The sequence below is a fragment of the Monodon monoceros genome, unplaced genomic scaffold (assembly GCF_005190385.1).
Source record: "Monodon monoceros isolate NGI ecotype Baffin Bay Population unplaced genomic scaffold, NGI_Narwhal_1 Super_Scaffold_21, whole genome shotgun sequence".
Taxonomy (NCBI): domain Eukaryota; kingdom Metazoa; phylum Chordata; class Mammalia; order Artiodactyla; family Monodontidae; genus Monodon; species Monodon monoceros.
The window spans coordinates 32,123,509-32,142,108 of NW_021703778.1; the positions used below are offsets into that span (position 1 = coordinate 32,123,509).

Below are 18,600 nucleotides of genomic sequence, written 5' to 3' on the forward strand. Positions count from 1 at the left end.
CATATTTCGGGATCAGAGAGGTCGGCCCAGCTGCAAGAACAAAACCAACGGGGTGGTGACCAGGAGAAGGGGTGCCTTTAGCCATACTGTGGCCGGAGCCTCTGGCACCGCTCAGGTGGATGGGCCTGCGGTGTAGCCCCTGGGTAGGTTCCTTCCTGCCACCCCCGAGTCCGCAAGTCTCTGCTGGGGGTCCTCCACCAAGGCTCCCACGGCTTGCGGACTTTCCCGGGAAAATGCAGGCAATGCTGATTTATTCCATCGCGGCTGTGAGCTCTGTGGGCGAAGGACCACCCCGTTTCACTCATTCCTGGGCTCCCGGTGCTTAGCATTCGGCTGGTGCTCAACGTACATTTGTTGGCTACATAAGTAAGTAAGTTAAAGGAGGATCAGAGCAGGGATCTCCCTGGCTGGGAGTCCAGTGGTTGGGACTCCACGCTTCCATTTCAGGGGGTACGAGTTCCATCCCTGGTCAGGGAACTAAGATCCCACGTGCTGCATAGCTCGGCAAAAAAAATAAATAAATAAAAAATAATAAAAGAGGTTTCATTAAAAAAATTTTTTTTCAAAAGGATCAGAAAAGCAGCAGCAACAAAAACCTCAACCACAGGAAAACACTGCAGTCATCAAGCCCCTCACGACTAAAGATAGCAGCTCAGGGGAATCCACAAACACTGCCACAAAGCCAGAGCCCCTCTATCCTCTTCAGAGCACATGGCTTTGTCCCCTCAAGGCCACTTGCTGAAGTGCAGAATGAATGGGCTCTCACAATTGAGCGAATTGAGCACTTTGAAAGCAAGATGGAACAGTTACCCGCTCTCCACTTGCCGGTTGCTAAAATTACCCTGGCCTGTGCTTGGAGAGCGGCTGAAAATATCTGAGAAATATTCAGCACCGACATGGGCTTTTCTTTTCTCTCTCCCCCCCACCTTTTCTTTCCATTCTCTGGGAACATCTGCACATTAAAATAAAGGCTGATTCTTTGATCTGTATTCTAAAGGCCTAAGGAACAAGCGCGCGCGCGCGCACACACACACACACAGAGGCAGACTACTGGAGAGCTCAGAGATGCAAGGATGCCCAGTCGATGCTCACCTTTGGTCTGATGTTGTCACCTCCTTGCCAGTCTGCTTTCTTTGCCAGTTTTGAGATTTGCACACGGAAACCTTTTTTTTCTTTTGGATGGCAGTGTGTGTGTGTGTGTGTGTGGTCTGTATTTAAAACTGGCGCTTGTCTCAGAGAGAGGCATTCCAGGACATCTACTCAGCAGGGACCAGGGCAAAAAATAGATGCAATTAGGTCAGGTACTATGCTATGTGCACAGGCAGTGCCAGCAGCCTTGGAGTCTTTGTTTAAGGATCAGGCTTGGTGGGCAAAGCTCTAGAGGGTTGTGAGCCTGGGGACCCTGCAGAAGTCTTGGGCTACAGCCCATCCCTGCCAGGAGCCAGTGTCAGGTGAGCTCACGGAGGCAGCCTTTCTCTTACCCTGGCAGGTCTCTTCTGGAGATGGATTTGCCTTGGACCCTGGTTTGCTTGCTGGACGTTCAGGGTCTGCTCAGCTGACCCCTGTCAATGAAGGCCATACAGAGTGGGGACTTTGGCTCACACCCAACTTGCCAGCTAGAGTCCAGCTCCAGCTGTCTGACCTGGCTCAAAGCCTGGTGTCTCTGCTGGCCCCCGCCCATTGGCCACCCATGGTCTGGCCTCCTTGACCCATCAGAGGAAAACCCTGCTTGCCACACCCCTTTGAGGCATAGCGCATGGGCTTCTGCCCCATCCTACTTCCCCCTCTGGAGACAGTGTCTTTCATCCAGAATGCATTTCGTCAGTGCAGTCATTGACAGTGGAATTAATCCAGGTTCTTTCCTTTTTGTTAACCTCCAAGGTTTTACTAATGATCTCTGTAGCTCTTGCTTTTCCTGCAGGTCTCTGTAGCTCTTGCCATGCAGCTCAGTTCTTTCTCCCTCCTTCTTGATCTCTTCTGGTCTCCTCCAAGCCCAGTGGGTGCCCATCTCTGTCTGCCTTTGTGCCAACACCGCCACCAGAACCTGATGCAGTCTTTGGGTTGGGTATTGGTGAGACACTGTCTACCTTTGTGCCAACACCGCCAGCGGATCCAGATGCAGTCTTTGGGTTGGGTACTGGTGAGACACAGCTCGCCACTGGGTAAGGTGGATGAGTCAGATCCCTTCCCGGGAGGAGCTTCCAGCCTCAGAAGGGGGTCAGACCCCCAGAGAGGCAATTTATAATCGGACAAGGAGAGGCCAGAAGCGAGGTATGTACCTACTGCAATGGGAAGGTCTCACCATGAAAGCGGCAAGGGCTACCTGGAAGGAGTTTTGAAGGACAAAGAGCCCAACAGGTGGGCTACAGGATGGAGGGAATTTGAGAGGGGGTGTGTGAACAAAGGCACAGGTATGACAGGGTGTTGTGTGCCAGGGTGGCGGGGGCGAGGATGGTAAGGGGGAGATGGGAAGCGGGACTCAAGGCATGCAGGGTGGGCCCTGGAGAGGGGGCCTGGGGAGGGGCTGCATGGGAGGGGTCACGGCCGTATTTTCTTACTTCTCCCAGAGTAGTCCCCTCATTGACCTAGTTTATGAAATGGGGTACCATGTTGAAGTTTGTTTGCAAAACCGATCCCATGGCTAAATTTTTTTTTCAATGTTTTTAGTTCTTTTATTTATTTATTTAATTTCTTTTTGGCTGTGTTGGGTCACTGTTGCTGCACGTGGGCTTTCTCTAGTTGTGGCTAGCGGGGGCTACTCTTTGTTGCAGTGTGCGGGCTTCTCATCGCGGTGGCTTCTCTCATTGCAGAGCACAGGCTCTAGAGCGCAGGTTCAGTAGTTGCGGCACACAGACTTAGCTGCTCCACGACATGTGGGATCTTCCCAGACCAGGGCTCAAACCCGTGCCCCCTGCATCGGCAGGCGGATTCTTAACCCCTGCGCCACCAGGGAAGCCCTAAATTTTTATTTAAACCCTGAACTAAAGATCTTTTCTATTTCTTCCAGTGTCAGCCGCCCAGCGTCCTGAGTGCTTCCAAGCCAATAAAATATTACGACTACCTCTAAACTCCTATTTTGCCCTTTAGGGCCTGTCTTCACTCTCCAAATTTACTTCCCATCATAAATGGGAGGAAAACAGCTATTAAAACAATGAAATGGGGGAATTCCCTGGCTGTCCAGTGGTTAGGACTCCGCGCTTCCACTGCAGGGGTCGCTGGTTCCGTCCTTGGCTGGGGAACTAAGATCCTGCAAGCCGCACAAAGTGGCCAAAAAACCCCCAACCAACCAACCAACAAAACAATGAAATGGTCCAAACTGAGCATTCTAGAGGTGGGGCGGGGGGATGATTCTCCTCAGAGGTAGGCATTCCCTTTGTTTTAGATGGTCCTTAGAGCCTTTGGGTCATGAAAGATGAAGCCTAATAGGGCTGTTTAGATGGGAGAAAAGAGACTAAGATAGAGGTGGATAGTCACGCCTGGTAAAGCTTTCTGCAGACTTTTGTTTGGATGTGATCTCCTGTCACTTCCAGGGCTAGGGGTGGGGGCTACAGGGTTGGGAGTAGAAACAGGGCTGGATTCCTGGATGTGTGACCCATGCAGGGCTCCAGGCTTAGAAGGGACCAACGCTTGCTTTAAAGCTCTGCTGTGCTGCTTTGAGACTCTTAAGGGCCCTGCATTTTTATTTTGCACCAGGTCCTGCACATTAGGAAAAAAGATGTAGACAATGGGATATCGGTAAATGCTTAATGACCAGCTCTCTGAAAGAAAACCTCTGACTGGTAGCACCTGCCAGTTTCCATGGTGTGGGCATTCCTACCTCAGCCCATTTGAAGCTACCAAAGGTTGAATAACTAGCTTGCAAAATTCTTGAAAACGTAACAGTTGGTTCTTGCAAAGGTGATAGACAGCAGTTGCTGTATTGAAATTCTTAAGAATCTTCTCTTTGAATTTGCGTTTTGTGAGTGAGTCTGATGGGACTATGGGGCACATCCCAGGGGCTTGGAGCCTCAGCTCATGCGTGTTCCTGTCTCCCTGCCTATTCCTTATACCCCGGCATCCTGGGACCCAGGCCTCTGCAACCCTCTGTCTGGGTGACAACGGGTCAAGTCAGCCCAGCAGACACATCTCACTGTCTGCCTCCGCCCTCTGCAGGACCTGGTGTAGGTACAGAGAAGGTGGGTCTTGTGCATACCTGTGGTGTCACAGGGCAGGGCGAGGAGACAACTGTCCTGCCTGGGCTGATACTGCCTGGTGCATTAGGTGGGTGACTTGGCAAGGGTTCCTTGCCCACCTGAATCTCGGTACTGAGTGCATCATGGCGCAGAGGTTAGGGGAGTTGGCGGTTGAAGTCGTGGGTGGCCTGCCCACGATGGGTGGAGGCCGTGGCGAGTGGGAAGGGGAGACTGACTTCCCCCACCCTGGCCGGGGCCTTGCATTTTCACCTTGCATCGGGCCCTGCAAATTATGCAGCTAACTCCGATTGCAGGGATCTGTGTTTTCATATTCCCCTCCTCGGCTCAGAGTCGCAGACCTTGTGTGAGGTAGCCAGATGGTTCTGAGCGCGCTGGTGAAGTGAGGGGGTGAGAGGCGATCAGATCACTGTGTGGCGGCGTGCACAGCTGGTAAGGGGTGTCTAAGGGCTGAAAGCCAGCGCTTCCCAAGCTTTAATGTATTGGGTTGGCCAAAGAGTTTGTTCGGGATTTTCCGCCGATGTTACGGAAAAACCTGACCAAGCTCCTTGGCCAACCCATGAATGAGAATCTCCCGGGATGTGGTTAAAGTGCAGCTTCTGACTTGGGAGATCTGGGTGGGGCCCTAGGTTCTGCATTTCTAATGGGCTGCTGTTTCATGGACCACACTTTGAGTAGTGAAGTTCTAGAAGGCTTAACCTAGCAACGGCTCAGCCTCCGGACAGTTGTGACAGGCAGAGGGAAGGGACCGCCTTGGAGCTGAGCCCGAGCGACAATCTAAGGACCTACCAGCCACCCTCTGGCCCTGCCCTCACCCCCTCTGCCCATGTGGCTATCAGCAGAGTAACCAGGAACTCGCCCATAAATGATCTCACTTGATCCTCACAACCTTGTCAGCTAGGGAGAAACAGCCTGTTTTAAGGATGGAGGTGCAGAGAGGCTGGAGGACTTGCTCCAGGTTGCAGTTGGTAAGTGGCAGAGGTGGGCTTCGACCCCAGATCTGACCCCAGGACCTTCCCACTCTGCCAGCATCACTGGCTTTAAGTTTGGAAGCTGGCACAGCCGTGGCTGGAGCGGGTCCCTCTTGCCCATCATGTGCCTCCCTGACCCTGCGGGAGCCCGGGTTTGAGATCTGAGGCCCGGGCCCCCGGCCAGCCTCCTCCGCTCCCCAGGTGGTCGGTCACCTCTGCCTTCAGCCGTTCAATCTCAATCTCCCCATCCTCGATCTGCTGTCGCAGCCGCTTGGCCACCGTCTTCTCAGTCTCCACGATCTGTAGCAGGTGCAAGTACTTCTGCATCAATGCCTCGTGCTCCGTGGCCAGGGTCCGGTAGCTGTGGACAGAGGAACACGGCAGGTAAGCCACGGCCTCCTGGCCCCCTGGAGATCCAACCAGAAGTGGGGCTCCCCACAGACTGCACTTAGGAGAAGGTCCTGACTGCCAGACACAGTGCCCGAGGCTTTAACCTGGCTGCTGTGCTGCTACTGATGGCTCTGGCCCCTTCCCCAGCTCCCGGCTCACACTGACATCTGGTTCCTCCACGTGGTCTTGTTCTCACCTTGCCCGACCGCCCTCACCCTCTGGGCCTTTGCGCAGACAGATCTTCTGTCTGAAACATGCCTCCTCCCTCCTCTCCCTGGGCTAGCTCCATCCTCTTTCCCAGAGTAGGTCCTAGTTGAAATGTCATTTCCCAGAAGTCTTCCCTCCCCCCTCCCGCCATACTGTGTAGGGTGTTCCTGCAGTACTCCTGGGGTGCTATTACCATAGCGCTGGCCAGACTGATTGGGGGTGTCCGGTTACTTTTGTTTCCTCAGGAGACCCTGCCTTCTCTGATGGCAGGGACTATGCCTGTGTTGCTTACTCCTGTCTGCCCAGGGCCTAGCCCAGTGAACATTTATTGCATGGATGCAACTGAGTGAATGGACGACACACAGAGGCGAGTCAGGCACATACATTGCACTGTGTGGGAGACATCTGAAGAACCTGCACAGTATACCTGGGTGCCAGCTCATGCACCAAAGGCTGTTAGTGCTGTAGGAATCAGAAGAGGGGCCAGGCCAGCAACAAGGACCTGTAATCAGGGAAGACTTCCTGGAGGCGGAGCTCTCTCTCCCACCAGAATCGGAATCTAGGTCTTTGGACTCCAAGCCCAGTGCTCTGGGCACATGCCCATCCAAGGGCAGCCTCAGGTGGAAGGCCTGTGCTGGGGGTAATTAGCAATGGGGCTGGATGTTTAGGTGGGGCCAGATCAGAGAGTACCCCAAAGGATCAGAGGGTAGAAGAAGTGGCCCCAGCCTTTGTGTAAATGAACATGTCTCAGATTTGCAGAGCATCACGACGAGGGGAAGGGCAGGCAGGTGGGACTTGGAAGATGAGCTGGGCCGGGGGCTGCCCAAGGTCACAGGCCTGGCTTCTCCCTGATACCCACAACACCTGCATTTGGAGGTGTCAGAGCTGGGGAGAAACCCGATTCTATAAATGGGGTCCAGTCTCAGAGGGCAGAGAGGCTGTGAAAGGGAATCTCCCTATTCCAGGGAGGGGTGCCCACCTCGGCAGGGGCAGGAGACTTGTAAGGCACAGATTCAGAGCGCTGGTTTATTGGTCTCTGGGAGTGTCTGCAACGAAGTTTGGGGGCCGAGGTCTCCAGTCCCCCCTCTCCCTGGTCCCCATCTTTCCTCTCCCTTTTTGCTTCAGCCCAGGACCACGAGATAGGATCTCATAAGATTCCCCTCTGCCCGCATCCTGGGCTCCTCCTCGCACTCACCCTCGTCTTCCTTCCTGTGTCCCCCTCTCAGCAGTGGGCAGCCCCCCGTTTCCCACTTTCCAACCTCAGCGGGGCCTTGAAACATTGCTGGTGTCCCTGCCAGCTCCCCACCCACCCCAGAGCTTTGGCCCCCTTCAACCTCATTCCTCACCACCACCACCCCCCCAGTCCTCTGCAGGCGGTCCTGCTCTGACATCACAGCCTGCATGATGTGCGATGCTGTTCTGTCACTTCCCGCCAGCCCCACGGCACGCCCACCCTCATCCTGTCTCAAGTGCAGCATCCCTGCTTGGACCTAATCTGCCTGGCTCAGCCCCAGCTCCCACACACACTAGCTGAGGGACATTGGATAGGTCACTCAGCCTCTCTGTGCCTCAGTTTGCTCATCCATACAATGGGGATGATGACAGTCCATACCCTGCAGAGTTGCCATGAGGATGAAATCTGTGGACACACATGAAGCTCTGTGTGGTGTGCCAGTGCTGTGGTAACTACCATCTCCCTCCCCTCCACATCCCTAGCCCCTGACCCCTCCTCAGGATTTCTGTGCATCAGATTCTGCCTAACAGCTCCACTGGCTTTCTCTCCTCAGCATATGCGAAGCCTCAAGTCACTCCCCACTTAGGATGAGGACGTGCTATCGCCCTCCCCCACCCTCCCCTGAACTCCTGCCCCTCTTTTCCACCTTCAAGGTGAGGCTTGTTGGAAAAGCAGCCGCACTCATCAACCCCATGGTCCCTCTTCCCCTTCACCCGTCAGCCCTTGGCGGGCTGGCGTTTGGCCCCAGCACCCACAGGAACTGGGTCCCTCTCTGGGGTCACCAACTATCTCCCACTTAAATTGAGGGGACACTTTTCAGTCTGGAATCTACTGACATGACCTTCCAGGTACGCTGGATGTGGCTAGTCAGGGGGGTGCCAGTTTAGGGACACTGGCTCTTGTCACAGACTCAGAAGCTGTGTGTTACACAAGTTCTTTAAGTCCCTGTGACCCTCGTGGCAAAATGGGACAATGATAGCTTCCCTACAAACCCCCAGGTTTGAGGTGAGGAGGCCAGGAGGCCGAGGGTGGGAAACAGCTTTGCTCTATGAAAGGGGCTGTGTAGCAAAGTGGTAGGCAGTGGTCCCCTGATGGTGTCAGAGAAGGAGGCTGCCCAGCTGTGCCCTGAAGGTGGGAGGGTGCGGCAGGGCAGGGAGAGAATTCTTTGGTCTGCAGTACTACTTGGTTAAAATGAGGAGTTTTGTGCATCTCTTATTATAATGAATTTAAACCAGAATGATCAGGTTTTAATGTTTTCCCAACTTCCCAAGAGGCTTAATTGTCTTTACTTGCAAAGGAACTTCAACTGAGAGCATGAAGGAATCCATTTTCACACCACCTCATCTCTGCTCGCTCCAGGGGGTGTGAAAATGCGGAGCTTGTTTTTAGCGATGGCACTCGCCCTGGTGCTTCAAAACGGGGAGCCAGAGTCTCATCTGCAGGACAATTTGGTCTGTTTGCACCTCCCTTTCTTCCCTTCACCGGCCCTCTCTGCCTGCCTCCCTCCCTCCCCACTCCGCCTCCCCCTGCTCTTCCTTCTTCTCCTTCCCTCCGCCCTCTCATCAATACAGATTTATTGGGCACCTCTTTGTGCAGCACTGTCTCTTTTTAAAATTTTTATTGAGTATAGTTGCTTTACAATGTTGTGTTAGTTTCTTGCTAAACAGCAAAGTGAATCAGCTCTACGTATACATATATCCCCACTTTTTTAGAGTTCCTTCCCATGTAGGTCGCCACAGAGAATTGAGTAGAGTTCCCTGTGTTATACAGCAGGTCCTCATTAGTTATCTATTTTATACGTAGTATGAATAGTGTATATGTGTCAATCCCAATCTCCCGGTTCTTCCCGCCCCCCCCTTCTCCCCTTGGTATCCATACATTCGTTCTCTACGTCTGTGTCTCTATTTCTGCCTTGCAAATAGGTTCATTTGTACCATTTTTCTAGATTCCACATATATGCGTTCATATAAGATATTTGTTTTTCTCTGTCTGACTTACTTCACTCTGTATGACAGTCTCTAGGTCCATCCACATCTCTGTGCAGCACTGTCTTTATAGATGCACAGATTCGCAGGGCTGGAAGGATACTCAGGAATCAAGAAAGGCCAACTGCCTCATTTTATAAATAAAGAAACTGAGGCCCAGAGAGGGGAAGTGAGTTGCCCCCAAATAACAGTCAAGGAGCGTCAAAGCTGGAGCCGGAATCAGGCTCCAGTCCCTGAAGAGGACTCCCACATGGCTGTCTGGTTTGCATCTAGTTCTCCTCGCTGAGATGCAGACCTCAAGCCACACTCGGTGTTACATTTTATACGTTGCTGTACATACACACGCCGCGGGGGCATCCCAGAATACTAGACTATTATACATACGGTGGGAGAGTACACTGTGTCTCTATACCTATTCATACACTATAGCGCTTATTTTTGTATATACCACGTATCTACTATGTATACGTAAATAAAAACTAAACTAGGTACATGCAAGCATACCTACTACTCAGTATTGCTGTGGAAGAGAGCCGGTCTCTCCCTTGACACACACACATGCACATACTCTCATGATGAGCACGATCTGAGGTTAAATAACGCTCAGAAATAACGCTCAGAGCCTATAGCCTGTCCTTTGGTCACACAGCCGCTGCCTAGGGAAGAGCCTGTGGCTTCGGTTGGCCCAGGAGGTGCCTGACAAGCTGCACCTGAGTCAGACTGGCTGGTGACAACTATTCTAGGGAAGGGGACTGTTTCCCTTATTGGTGACCATCACTGTGACTCCCGTCCCAGCCCTATAGGCCCAAAGGAGGACATTCCTCTGAGGCCAGTGGGTTGACTCAGACCCCTGGGCTTGACCAGGGAAGACAAACCATGTCCAACTGGCACATCCCCCTGGCTTCCTAAAGGATGGTGAGTACCGAGAGGTTTTTGTTCAAAGGTAGGTGGTGTCGGGCTTCCCTGGTGGCGCAGTGGTTGAGAGCCCGCCTGCTGAGGCAGGGGACACGGGTTCGTGCCCCGGTCCGGGAAGATCCCACATGCCGCGGAGCGGCCGGGTCCATGAGCCATGGCCGCTGAGCCTGCGCGTCCGGAGCCTGTGCTCCGCAGAGGGAGAGGCCACAGCAGTGAGAGGCCCGCGTACCGAAAAAAAAAAAAACCCCCAAAAACCCATATGATTAGGATTTTATGGGCTACTTGGACCCAATCTCCAGTTTAGTGAGTTGCTTAAAGAATCATTGTCCCCTCTCTGTGGCAGACAGAATTCTAAGATAGCCCCAAGTTTCCTGCCCTGGTTTCGAAGCCCTGCATAATCTCTGGGATGATGAATATGATGGGTTTTATTCCTCTTACTAGGCTATACTATACGGCATAGCTGACCTTAACATAGGGAGATTCTCTAGGTGGGCCTGACCCAATCACATGAGCCTTTGAAAATGGAGAGTTTTCTCTGGCTGGTTACAGAAGGGGAGGTCAGAGATTTGGGGCTGAAGAAGGGTTTGGTGAGCCGTTGTTGGCTTAAGGATGGCGGGGACCACAGGGCAAGGAAGGCAGGACCTTGTGGAGCTGAGAGCCATCCCTAGCTGATGGCTAGCAGGGAAACAGGGACACCAGTCCTACAAGGAACTGACTCTTGCCAACAACAGGAGTGAGCTTGGAAGCAGAGATTTCTCCAGAACCTCGAGGTAAGAGCCCAGCTTGACTGACTCCTTGATTTCAGCCCATGGGCCTCTGTACAGAGACCACAGCCGAGCCCCGACTTCCGACCTACAAAACTGAGCAATGGGTGTGGTTTTAAGCTGCTAAGTTTGTGGGGGGTTTTTTTTGGCCGCACCACATGGCATGTGGGATTTTAGTTCCCCGATCAGGGACCGAACCCACGCCCCCTGCAGTGGGAGCGTGGAGTCTTAACCACTGGACCTCCAGGGAAGTCCCTTAAGCTGCTAAGTTTGTGATCATTTGTTCTGCAGGAGTAGAGAGCTAAAACACTCTAAAAGATAGAATTTATTTTAAAAATTTGAGGATTAATGCCCATATAATGGAAAGCACAGACCTTAAATATACAGTTGGATCCGGGTAGATAAATGCATACACCCTAATCGAGATAAAGGAAATTCCCATCACCCCAGGGAGTTCCCTCGTGCCCCTTCCCTGTCAATCCCCACCCCACGAGCAACTACTGTTTGGATTTCTATCACCACAGTTGAGTTCTGCCTGTCTTAGACTTTCATACAACAGGAATCAGGCAGCAGGTACTACTTTGTGTCTGGCTCTTTTTACGCAGCCTATCGACTTTGAAATTCATCTGTTTTGTTACATATATATATATATTTATTTAATAGATCTTTATTGGAGTATAATTGCTTCACAATGCTGTGTTGGTTTCTGTTGTGCACCAAAGTGAATCAGCCATATGCGTACATATGTCCCCATATCCCCTCCCCCTTGAGCCTCCCTCCCATTGGGTTCCTTTTTATTACTGAGCGGTATTCCATCGCATGGATGTATTCAGGTTCTTTTCTACATCTGTCTGTTGATAGACACCTTGGTTATTTCTAGTTTTGGGACTATTGTGCAAAAAGCTGCTAAGGACATTTGCATACACGATTTTTTGTAGATGTTTATCGTTTCTCTTAAATACTAAGAAGTGTAACTGCTGGGTCACAGGGTAGGTGCACGTTTCACTTTTAAAGGAAATGCCTAACAATTTTTCAAAGTGGTTGAACCACTTTATGCTCCCACTAGCATCATGTGATTTATGGCTACTCCACCCCCTCTCCAATTTTGCTACTGTCAGTCTTTTTCAATTCAGCCCTTGTAGATTCTACAGGTAGTGGTGTCTCATTGTCTCTAGAAAATTTTGGTATGAATTGATTTTCGAAGTCAATGTAGTCCTGGTTATCCAGAGTATATACCAAATTAGAATTCTATAATACCTCAACACTTACAAAGCCCTGTCACATAAATAATTGCATTTGGTTCTCAGAACAACCCTGCTATTGGTTCTAGTTTAGTGCTGGGAGCCTGAGGTCCAGCTGCTTCCCCTGAATCTGGGTTCTTCCTGCTTGATTCCATTCTCCACAATGCCAGCAATTTCCACTCCAAATCATAGCTCTGATCATGTTGCTCGCCTGGTGTAAAACCTTTGATGGCTTCCCACTGTTCACAGAGGAAAGCTCAAACATCTCAGCTGGGTATTCAAGATCGTTCTGATCTGGTTCCAGTCCGATGTCCAACCTCATCAACCTTCTGACACCCAAACTTTGTCTCTTCATTTTTCTTGGAATTGTCTTTCCTAGATCACTGCCTTTATTTAAGGCTTTTTGGGGGCTGGTGGATGGGCCGAAGTGCCCATAGCTAAACTCATTAGATATGAGGCTCCAATCTCCCCTTTCAAGTCAAATGTCACCTTATTTCCAGATCCCCCAGATTCTCCCATTTCCCTGGAGATGTCTCCTATGGTGCCTTGTACTTAACACGGCCTTCATGCACCGGAGCTATTTGTACATCTGTCTAGTGTCTTCCTGACTAGGCTGGGGTAGCCCTGGGGGAATACCTGTGTTGCATCCATCCCTGTCTGCCCAGTACCACACTCAGAGCCTGACTCTGTTGATTCATAGGTGAGAACCTAGTCTCCATTAGCTAGACTGGACACTCCTTGAGGATAGGGATGGAGGTGGCTTGACCTCAGGGTCAAGGTCAGTGCTATAGCCATAATAAATGGTTTCTGGTCAGCTGGCTTGATCCAAGGCTCAAGGAAGGGCTCTGGTATCCATCTATCTATCCATCTTCACCTGATGGATCCATCATCTACCCATCAACATTCATCTACCCATTATTGATTTATCATCCATCCATCCATCCGTCCTTCACATATACTTTCAACACTCATCCATTTATCATTCATTTACCCTCTATTGATCCATCATTCACCTTCCACATATAAACTCAACATCCAACCTCTATCCATTCATTCGTCCTTGCATTCTTCCCATCTACACTGCTGAGAACTTGTCTATACCTTTATAAGGTCCTGGGGATGCAAAGAATCATACTTAGTCCCTGCCCCGAGGAGCTTACACTTTACTGGAAAGTAGACACAGGAACACACCATTATCCACTCAGCCAGAAAGATCTACTGCTCAAAGGGGTGAGTCTGGATGTCCATCCCCCCTGACAGTACTTAGCTCTGCCAGGGGATTGTTAGCTTGGGGGCCACACCCCAGCCCACAAGCCCATCATCTCCCCAAGACCCAGGAAGGCTCAACACAGCTTGGAGCCCCCATTTTCTCTGCAGCATACATTCTCCTTTTGCTTTTCTCCCCACCTGGCCCAGTGAATCCCTCCAGAGAGGGGTACACATTGTTGGGAATGAAGGGAAGAGCAGGTCTAGAATCCCTGAACATCCCAGCTCAGAGAGGTTTACAGAATTTCAGTTTACAGATGAGAAAACCAAGGCCCAGAGAAAAGACAGGACTAGTCCATTCCTGCAGCATCCGGGTTAGAACCCTGATGGTCTTAGCCTTTGGTGGCTATAAAGCCCTGTAAACCAACCAAATTGTACTCGGTTCTTCTAGTATGAAAAAAAGGAGCTCATCTGGTTGAAGGGGGCAGGAGGCTGTAACGCTGCTCCTCAGGGCCCTTGGTTCCCTGTGCACCCCAGGGAGGCACGTCCCAGAGCTCCGGGGCTCTAAGGGTGGGCCTGTCAAGATGCCCTTCTTACAGCTTCCATCCTCCCCCCATCTCCTCCTCCTCCATGCCTTCCCCTCCTGGGGTTTGAGTCTGCTCAGGACGGGGCCTTTGGGTGGGCGAGACATACCTGGCGTGAGCGATGGCTGCCACCCACTCGTCACAATCCCTGGCGTCCTCTGTCCTCAGCTCCAAGGCTTTCTGGTTCTCGTGGCTGAAGTTAACCGTGAAATAATGCTGCACCAAGAAGAAGACAGCTCCAATTACCAGGGCGATCGGCACGGAAGCGGCAGCGTCTCCCGTTAACGATCTGGCTGTTCTGCAAAGCACTCATTGCCACACCTGCTAGGCAAGGATTCCTTATTCGTGATCATCGGAGCGCCATTCTATTTAGCGGTTTCAAACTCTCTATTAAGGCAGGCTTTGTACCATGTAACAGAACCTAGGCTTAGGCTATTGTAAGAAGGAAGCAAACCCCACAAAGTCCTATTTACCAACAAACTGCAGAAAAGCCACTTTTAAACCATCAGGTATGCTGGGAGAAAGGCAGAGAAAACACACCAAGAGAACATCCCCTTTGGGGACCGGGTATCAATTCAGGGCAGCATGCACTTAATTCACTCCACACAAATGTTTCAACACACTCTTCTAGGTCCTGGAGTTAGAGCAATGAACAGATAGACCCGAGCAGAGCCCACTGGAAGCCAGCTCGTGTTGGGTGCAGTGACCGACTTAGAGCTGGGCAAATGTGGGGTCTGCTGCCCGAGCTCCCAGGGAAGCAGAGGAGCCAACGAGAGACACACATCTGTAATATCGTTCTATGAATGAATACGTGTAAAGCTCTTAGAACAATGCCCGAAATCTAGTAAGTACAAGTGTTTGATATAATGAACGCAGTGCAACGATCATTACTGTCATGGAGGTAAGAAAAAAGGGCCCAGAGAAAGCCAGCCACTGATTCAGCCCAGGGAAAGCAGAAGGCCTTCCCAGAGGATGAGGCGTTGGTTGGTCCAGGTTTTATTTCGGTTGATGGAATCGAGAGCGCATGGTGTGCTCGTGGGTAGGAGGGGTCGTGCAGTGGGGTTAGGGATGCCAGGGAGGAGGCTGGGCAGGGGGCAGGGCCTGGGTGGTGGAGCTGAGTGGCGGGATGGGGTGGAGGAGACCAGAAAGCCCAGGTTTCTGGCTGGAGCAACTAGGTGGGTGGGGATGCCATAGACTGGGGGAGGCATGGGCAGGATAAAGGGCAGGTGTCAGGGGGTCAGGGGTGGGGGGTGGACATGCAGACCCTGTGTGCCTGTAGGCCACGTCTCTGCGGGCTGCAGACAGGGGTCGGGGGTGTCAGCCTCGGGGCGGAGAGGAAAGCTGGCTCAGCCAGAGAGAGGGTGCACAGGCAAAGTGCTGGGGGCCCCACCTGCAGAGGCCTCCTGGGTCTGGTCCTGGTGAAACTAGGAGGAGAGAGGCAGGCAGTGAGGTGCAGAGAGGGCCCCCGAGGCCTGCCCATTCAGAAGATGCACCGCAGGCCGTGGTGCGGTCTTGTGTCAGTGGGCGCTGTCCCTTGTCCTTCCGTCCCTCGGGGCCCAGGCAGCAGGGACCAGCAGGATGAGGCACGTAAACTTGTTTTTAGCTTCCGCTGACATGACTGTCTTTCTGTTAATTGTCGTTCTTGGTGGCAGCCAGAAGTGTGTGTGTGTGTGTGTGTGTGTGTGTGTGTGTGTGTGTGTTTTGCAGAGTCAATGTCTCTCATTTCTTTCCTAGGAAGCAGATAGCTGGCTGTCCTCCCCCTGCGAGGGAGCAGGTGAAAGCCGGAGCTGCGGTGGCCACCTAATCACTTTCCCCATCTCTCGAGAGGTGGTGAACACACAGATGCTTGTTTCCCGTGATCTCATTTATTCCCATATTCACCAGGTGGAACAGGTATTATTATCTGTTTACTGCAGAGGAACCTGAGGTGCAGAAAAGTCAAGCCGCTTGCCTGAGCCCACATGGCTGGAAAGAAGAGGAGCCGGAATAACACACCTTCCCTGGGTACCTACTGTCCACTCAGATCTTGGAGCTCCTCCGCCTGAGGATCTCACAAGGCTGGTGGTCTAGCAGGTGAATGGGGTGTTTCTGAGGATTCTGGGGAAATGCTATCAATATCCATCATTTCTAGGGACGAACAGTGACCCTGGGTACCATCAGAGCTCTTGAGACAGCCCCATCACCTCAGCTGGTGTTGGATCAGAGCTCTGACAGACCCCAGGTCACCCTTGAAAGCTGAACCACCCCTGGGCTTTCCCAGAGTTACAAGGATGTGCCGAGGCCAGAGGTGAACCACTGCAGAGTGGCAGAGTGGACACCGGGCTCAAACTGGGGCCACTAGAGCTGCTGTGATGAGACCAGGACCACACCTTGGGCATTCTGTCCAACCAGAACTCCCTCAAAGCTTCTCAGAGTCTGGCGGACTCACTGAGAACAATACGTGGGCCTCAGCATGACCATGGGACAAGAGCTTAGCCATGTTTGCCAAAATGATGTGACCGTATGGGTTCATGTGGGTGCTGGCTGGACCCCTCTGCAGAGCAGAAGCATTGTTCTGGAATCAGCCCTGGGGCACTCTAGAACTCTCCAGTCAAGACAGAGCCACATCTGAGGCCTCCCTGGGACATTGATCAGGACTCACACACTATATGTGATCAGGGATGTGGTATAAATTCAGAAATAAACCCAGGGGCCTCCTCCAGGAACCCACATTTCAAATGTGGAATCCTGACAGGCCCAGCTAGAGTTGCTGGGACATATCTGGAAATGCAACAGAAGAAGAAACCGCCAATGGACCATCCCTGGCTTCATGAAAGAAGAAGCAAGGCTTGGTGAAATTACTCCTGGAGCCTCACCAGGGCTGCAGGGATGGGCCCAGAGCTCCACCTGGAGCCTCCACAGAGCTTCCCTAGACCTGAAGTGAGGGATGGATACCTTGACTTGGGGCTCCACCAGGAGTCCCAAGATGGATCCCGAAACCCTCTAAGCATCAAACTCAGACCCCTAGAACGATTCCAAACTACTCCAGGAGCCGTACCAGGTTCAGGGCAGAGCCTGGGGCTTCACCTGGGCTGCTAAGTATCTCCACCAGCGGGTCTCAGCCCTGACTGTACATTGGGCTCTGCTGTCACTAGTCTGGGTGTGGCCTGTGCGCCCCTTGGTGATCCTAATGTGTGGTCAAGGTGGAGAGCCACTCGCTGGTCTAGACCTTCACCTGAGGCCTCAGCAGGTTAAGAGGGATTGATCCAGAAACTACACCTGGGACTACCAAACTCCTAGGAAGGGACTCAGAAATCACACCTGGGGTTGTGCTGAGACCAGAGTCATGTTCGGGTCCTTATCTTGGCTGGAGGAAGCGTTCTAGAAGCACACCTGTGGCCTCATCTGGGTTCGAGGTACTATACTTAGAACTGGGGCCTCACCAGGCTGCGATCCTGTGCTTCAGCTCATGCCTGGTCCCCAGGATGCCCTCTCTCTGCCCTGTATCACCTGACCACTAACTGACTGATGCTGCCCCATGCCTTTGTGGGCTGGATCTACGTCCCCTCCTGCCTCAGGATGGGCCTTTGTTTCCAAAGTCCCAAGTGCCTGTATGGTAATAAATTTCTATCTAGCACAGCTAAAGCAGACCTGAGCCTCTGCAGGCTGGGGAGGTAGGCTTGGAACCCTGCCTGCTTGGCCTTCCCCTTGCCTCCTGCCTGTCCCAGCTGGCTGGCAGGGCCGCGGCACCTCCACAGGATGGAGAACATTGGGAAACCACTGACAGGTACGGTGACCAACCATCCCAGTTTGCCTGGGACTGAAGTGTTTCCGCAGGCACAGGACTTTCAGCACTAAGACCAAGACAGTTCCGAGCAAACCGGGATGCTTGGTCACCCTACAAAAGGTGTAGGAGGTGGAAGTCCCAATAGCCGGGTCTGGGTCTGGCTCTGCTGCTCAGAGCCAGGGATTCTGGGCAACCTCTGCATCTCCCTCTGGCCAATGGGCATGACACTAACACTTGCCTTGGTCAGCTACACACAAGTGGCCTCAATCATGAAAAATCAAGTTCTCTCCACCTTTAACTCTCTACCTGAATGATATCTCATTCGTGAATTCAACCCATATTTTTCAGTCCCCACTATAACCCAGACACTGTCTACCTCATGGTAATCAATGACACACACAAAAGCCCACAATGCTGAATGCTTTCTGCAAGGTACGGGCACTCCACACCATCAGGTCTTAGTGTATCTCTTTCCTGCTCCTTCTAGACTGTCAAATGTGCTGCCCCCGTACTTCCTCATCAAAGCCATTATCAACTTGTAGTGATTTTTTTTTCCCGCTTTTGGGACGCCATGTGGCATGCGGGATCTTCATTCCCCGACCAGGGATGGAACCCGCGCCCCCTGCAATGGAAGCTCAGAGTCTTAATCACTGGGCCGTCAAGGAAGTCCTGTAATGACTTTTTACTGTCTTTCCTACCACAGCAGAGAGTCTCAATCTGGGGTGCACATTAGGGATACCTGGGAATCTAAGAACACACGGATGCTTGAGCCCCCTTCTCAGACACGTTAAAGCAGAACGTGGGAGAAGGGGAACAGGGAGAGGACACGGTTCAGGCACTGGTATTTTTCAAAGCCCCCCAGTTGGTTCCAATGTTCACCCAGTGCTGGGAACCCCTAAGAGGGAGCAATGTCTGCAGCAGAAGCACCTCTTCCCCTCCCCCCATCCCCGCACGTTCTCCTAGAGATGCACGGTCCTGGAGTCAATGCCTAGAGCAGCCATAGATACTATGCAGCCAGGAGTTCCCAGTTACTTGGAAGTGACACAGACAGACCAAACGAATGAGCTGTGTGTGCTGAAGTCTAAGTACAAATGACAAAGAAGGAAGTGGAAGTGTCTCAGGGGAAAGCGGAGACGGGAGACCTGGT

At 52.1% G+C, this 18,600-nt stretch overlaps 1 protein-coding gene across 2 annotated transcripts in view; it reads right to left on the bottom strand.

Moving 5' to 3' along the window:
- RASGRF1 (Ras protein specific guanine nucleotide releasing factor 1) overlaps positions 1-18,600 on the bottom strand; it is a 103,344-nt gene that overhangs the window by 71,189 nt on the left and 13,555 nt on the right. For both annotated transcript variants that reach the window (XM_029238464.1, XM_029238465.1), the window contains exons 2-3: positions 13,797-13,903; positions 5,375-5,522 (exon numbers count right to left, since the gene is read on the bottom strand). In XM_029238464.1, coding sequence (XP_029094297.1) covers positions 5,375-5,522; positions 13,797-13,903 — 255 coding nt within the window. The remainder of the gene's footprint in view (positions 1-5,374; positions 5,523-13,796; positions 13,904-18,600) is intronic.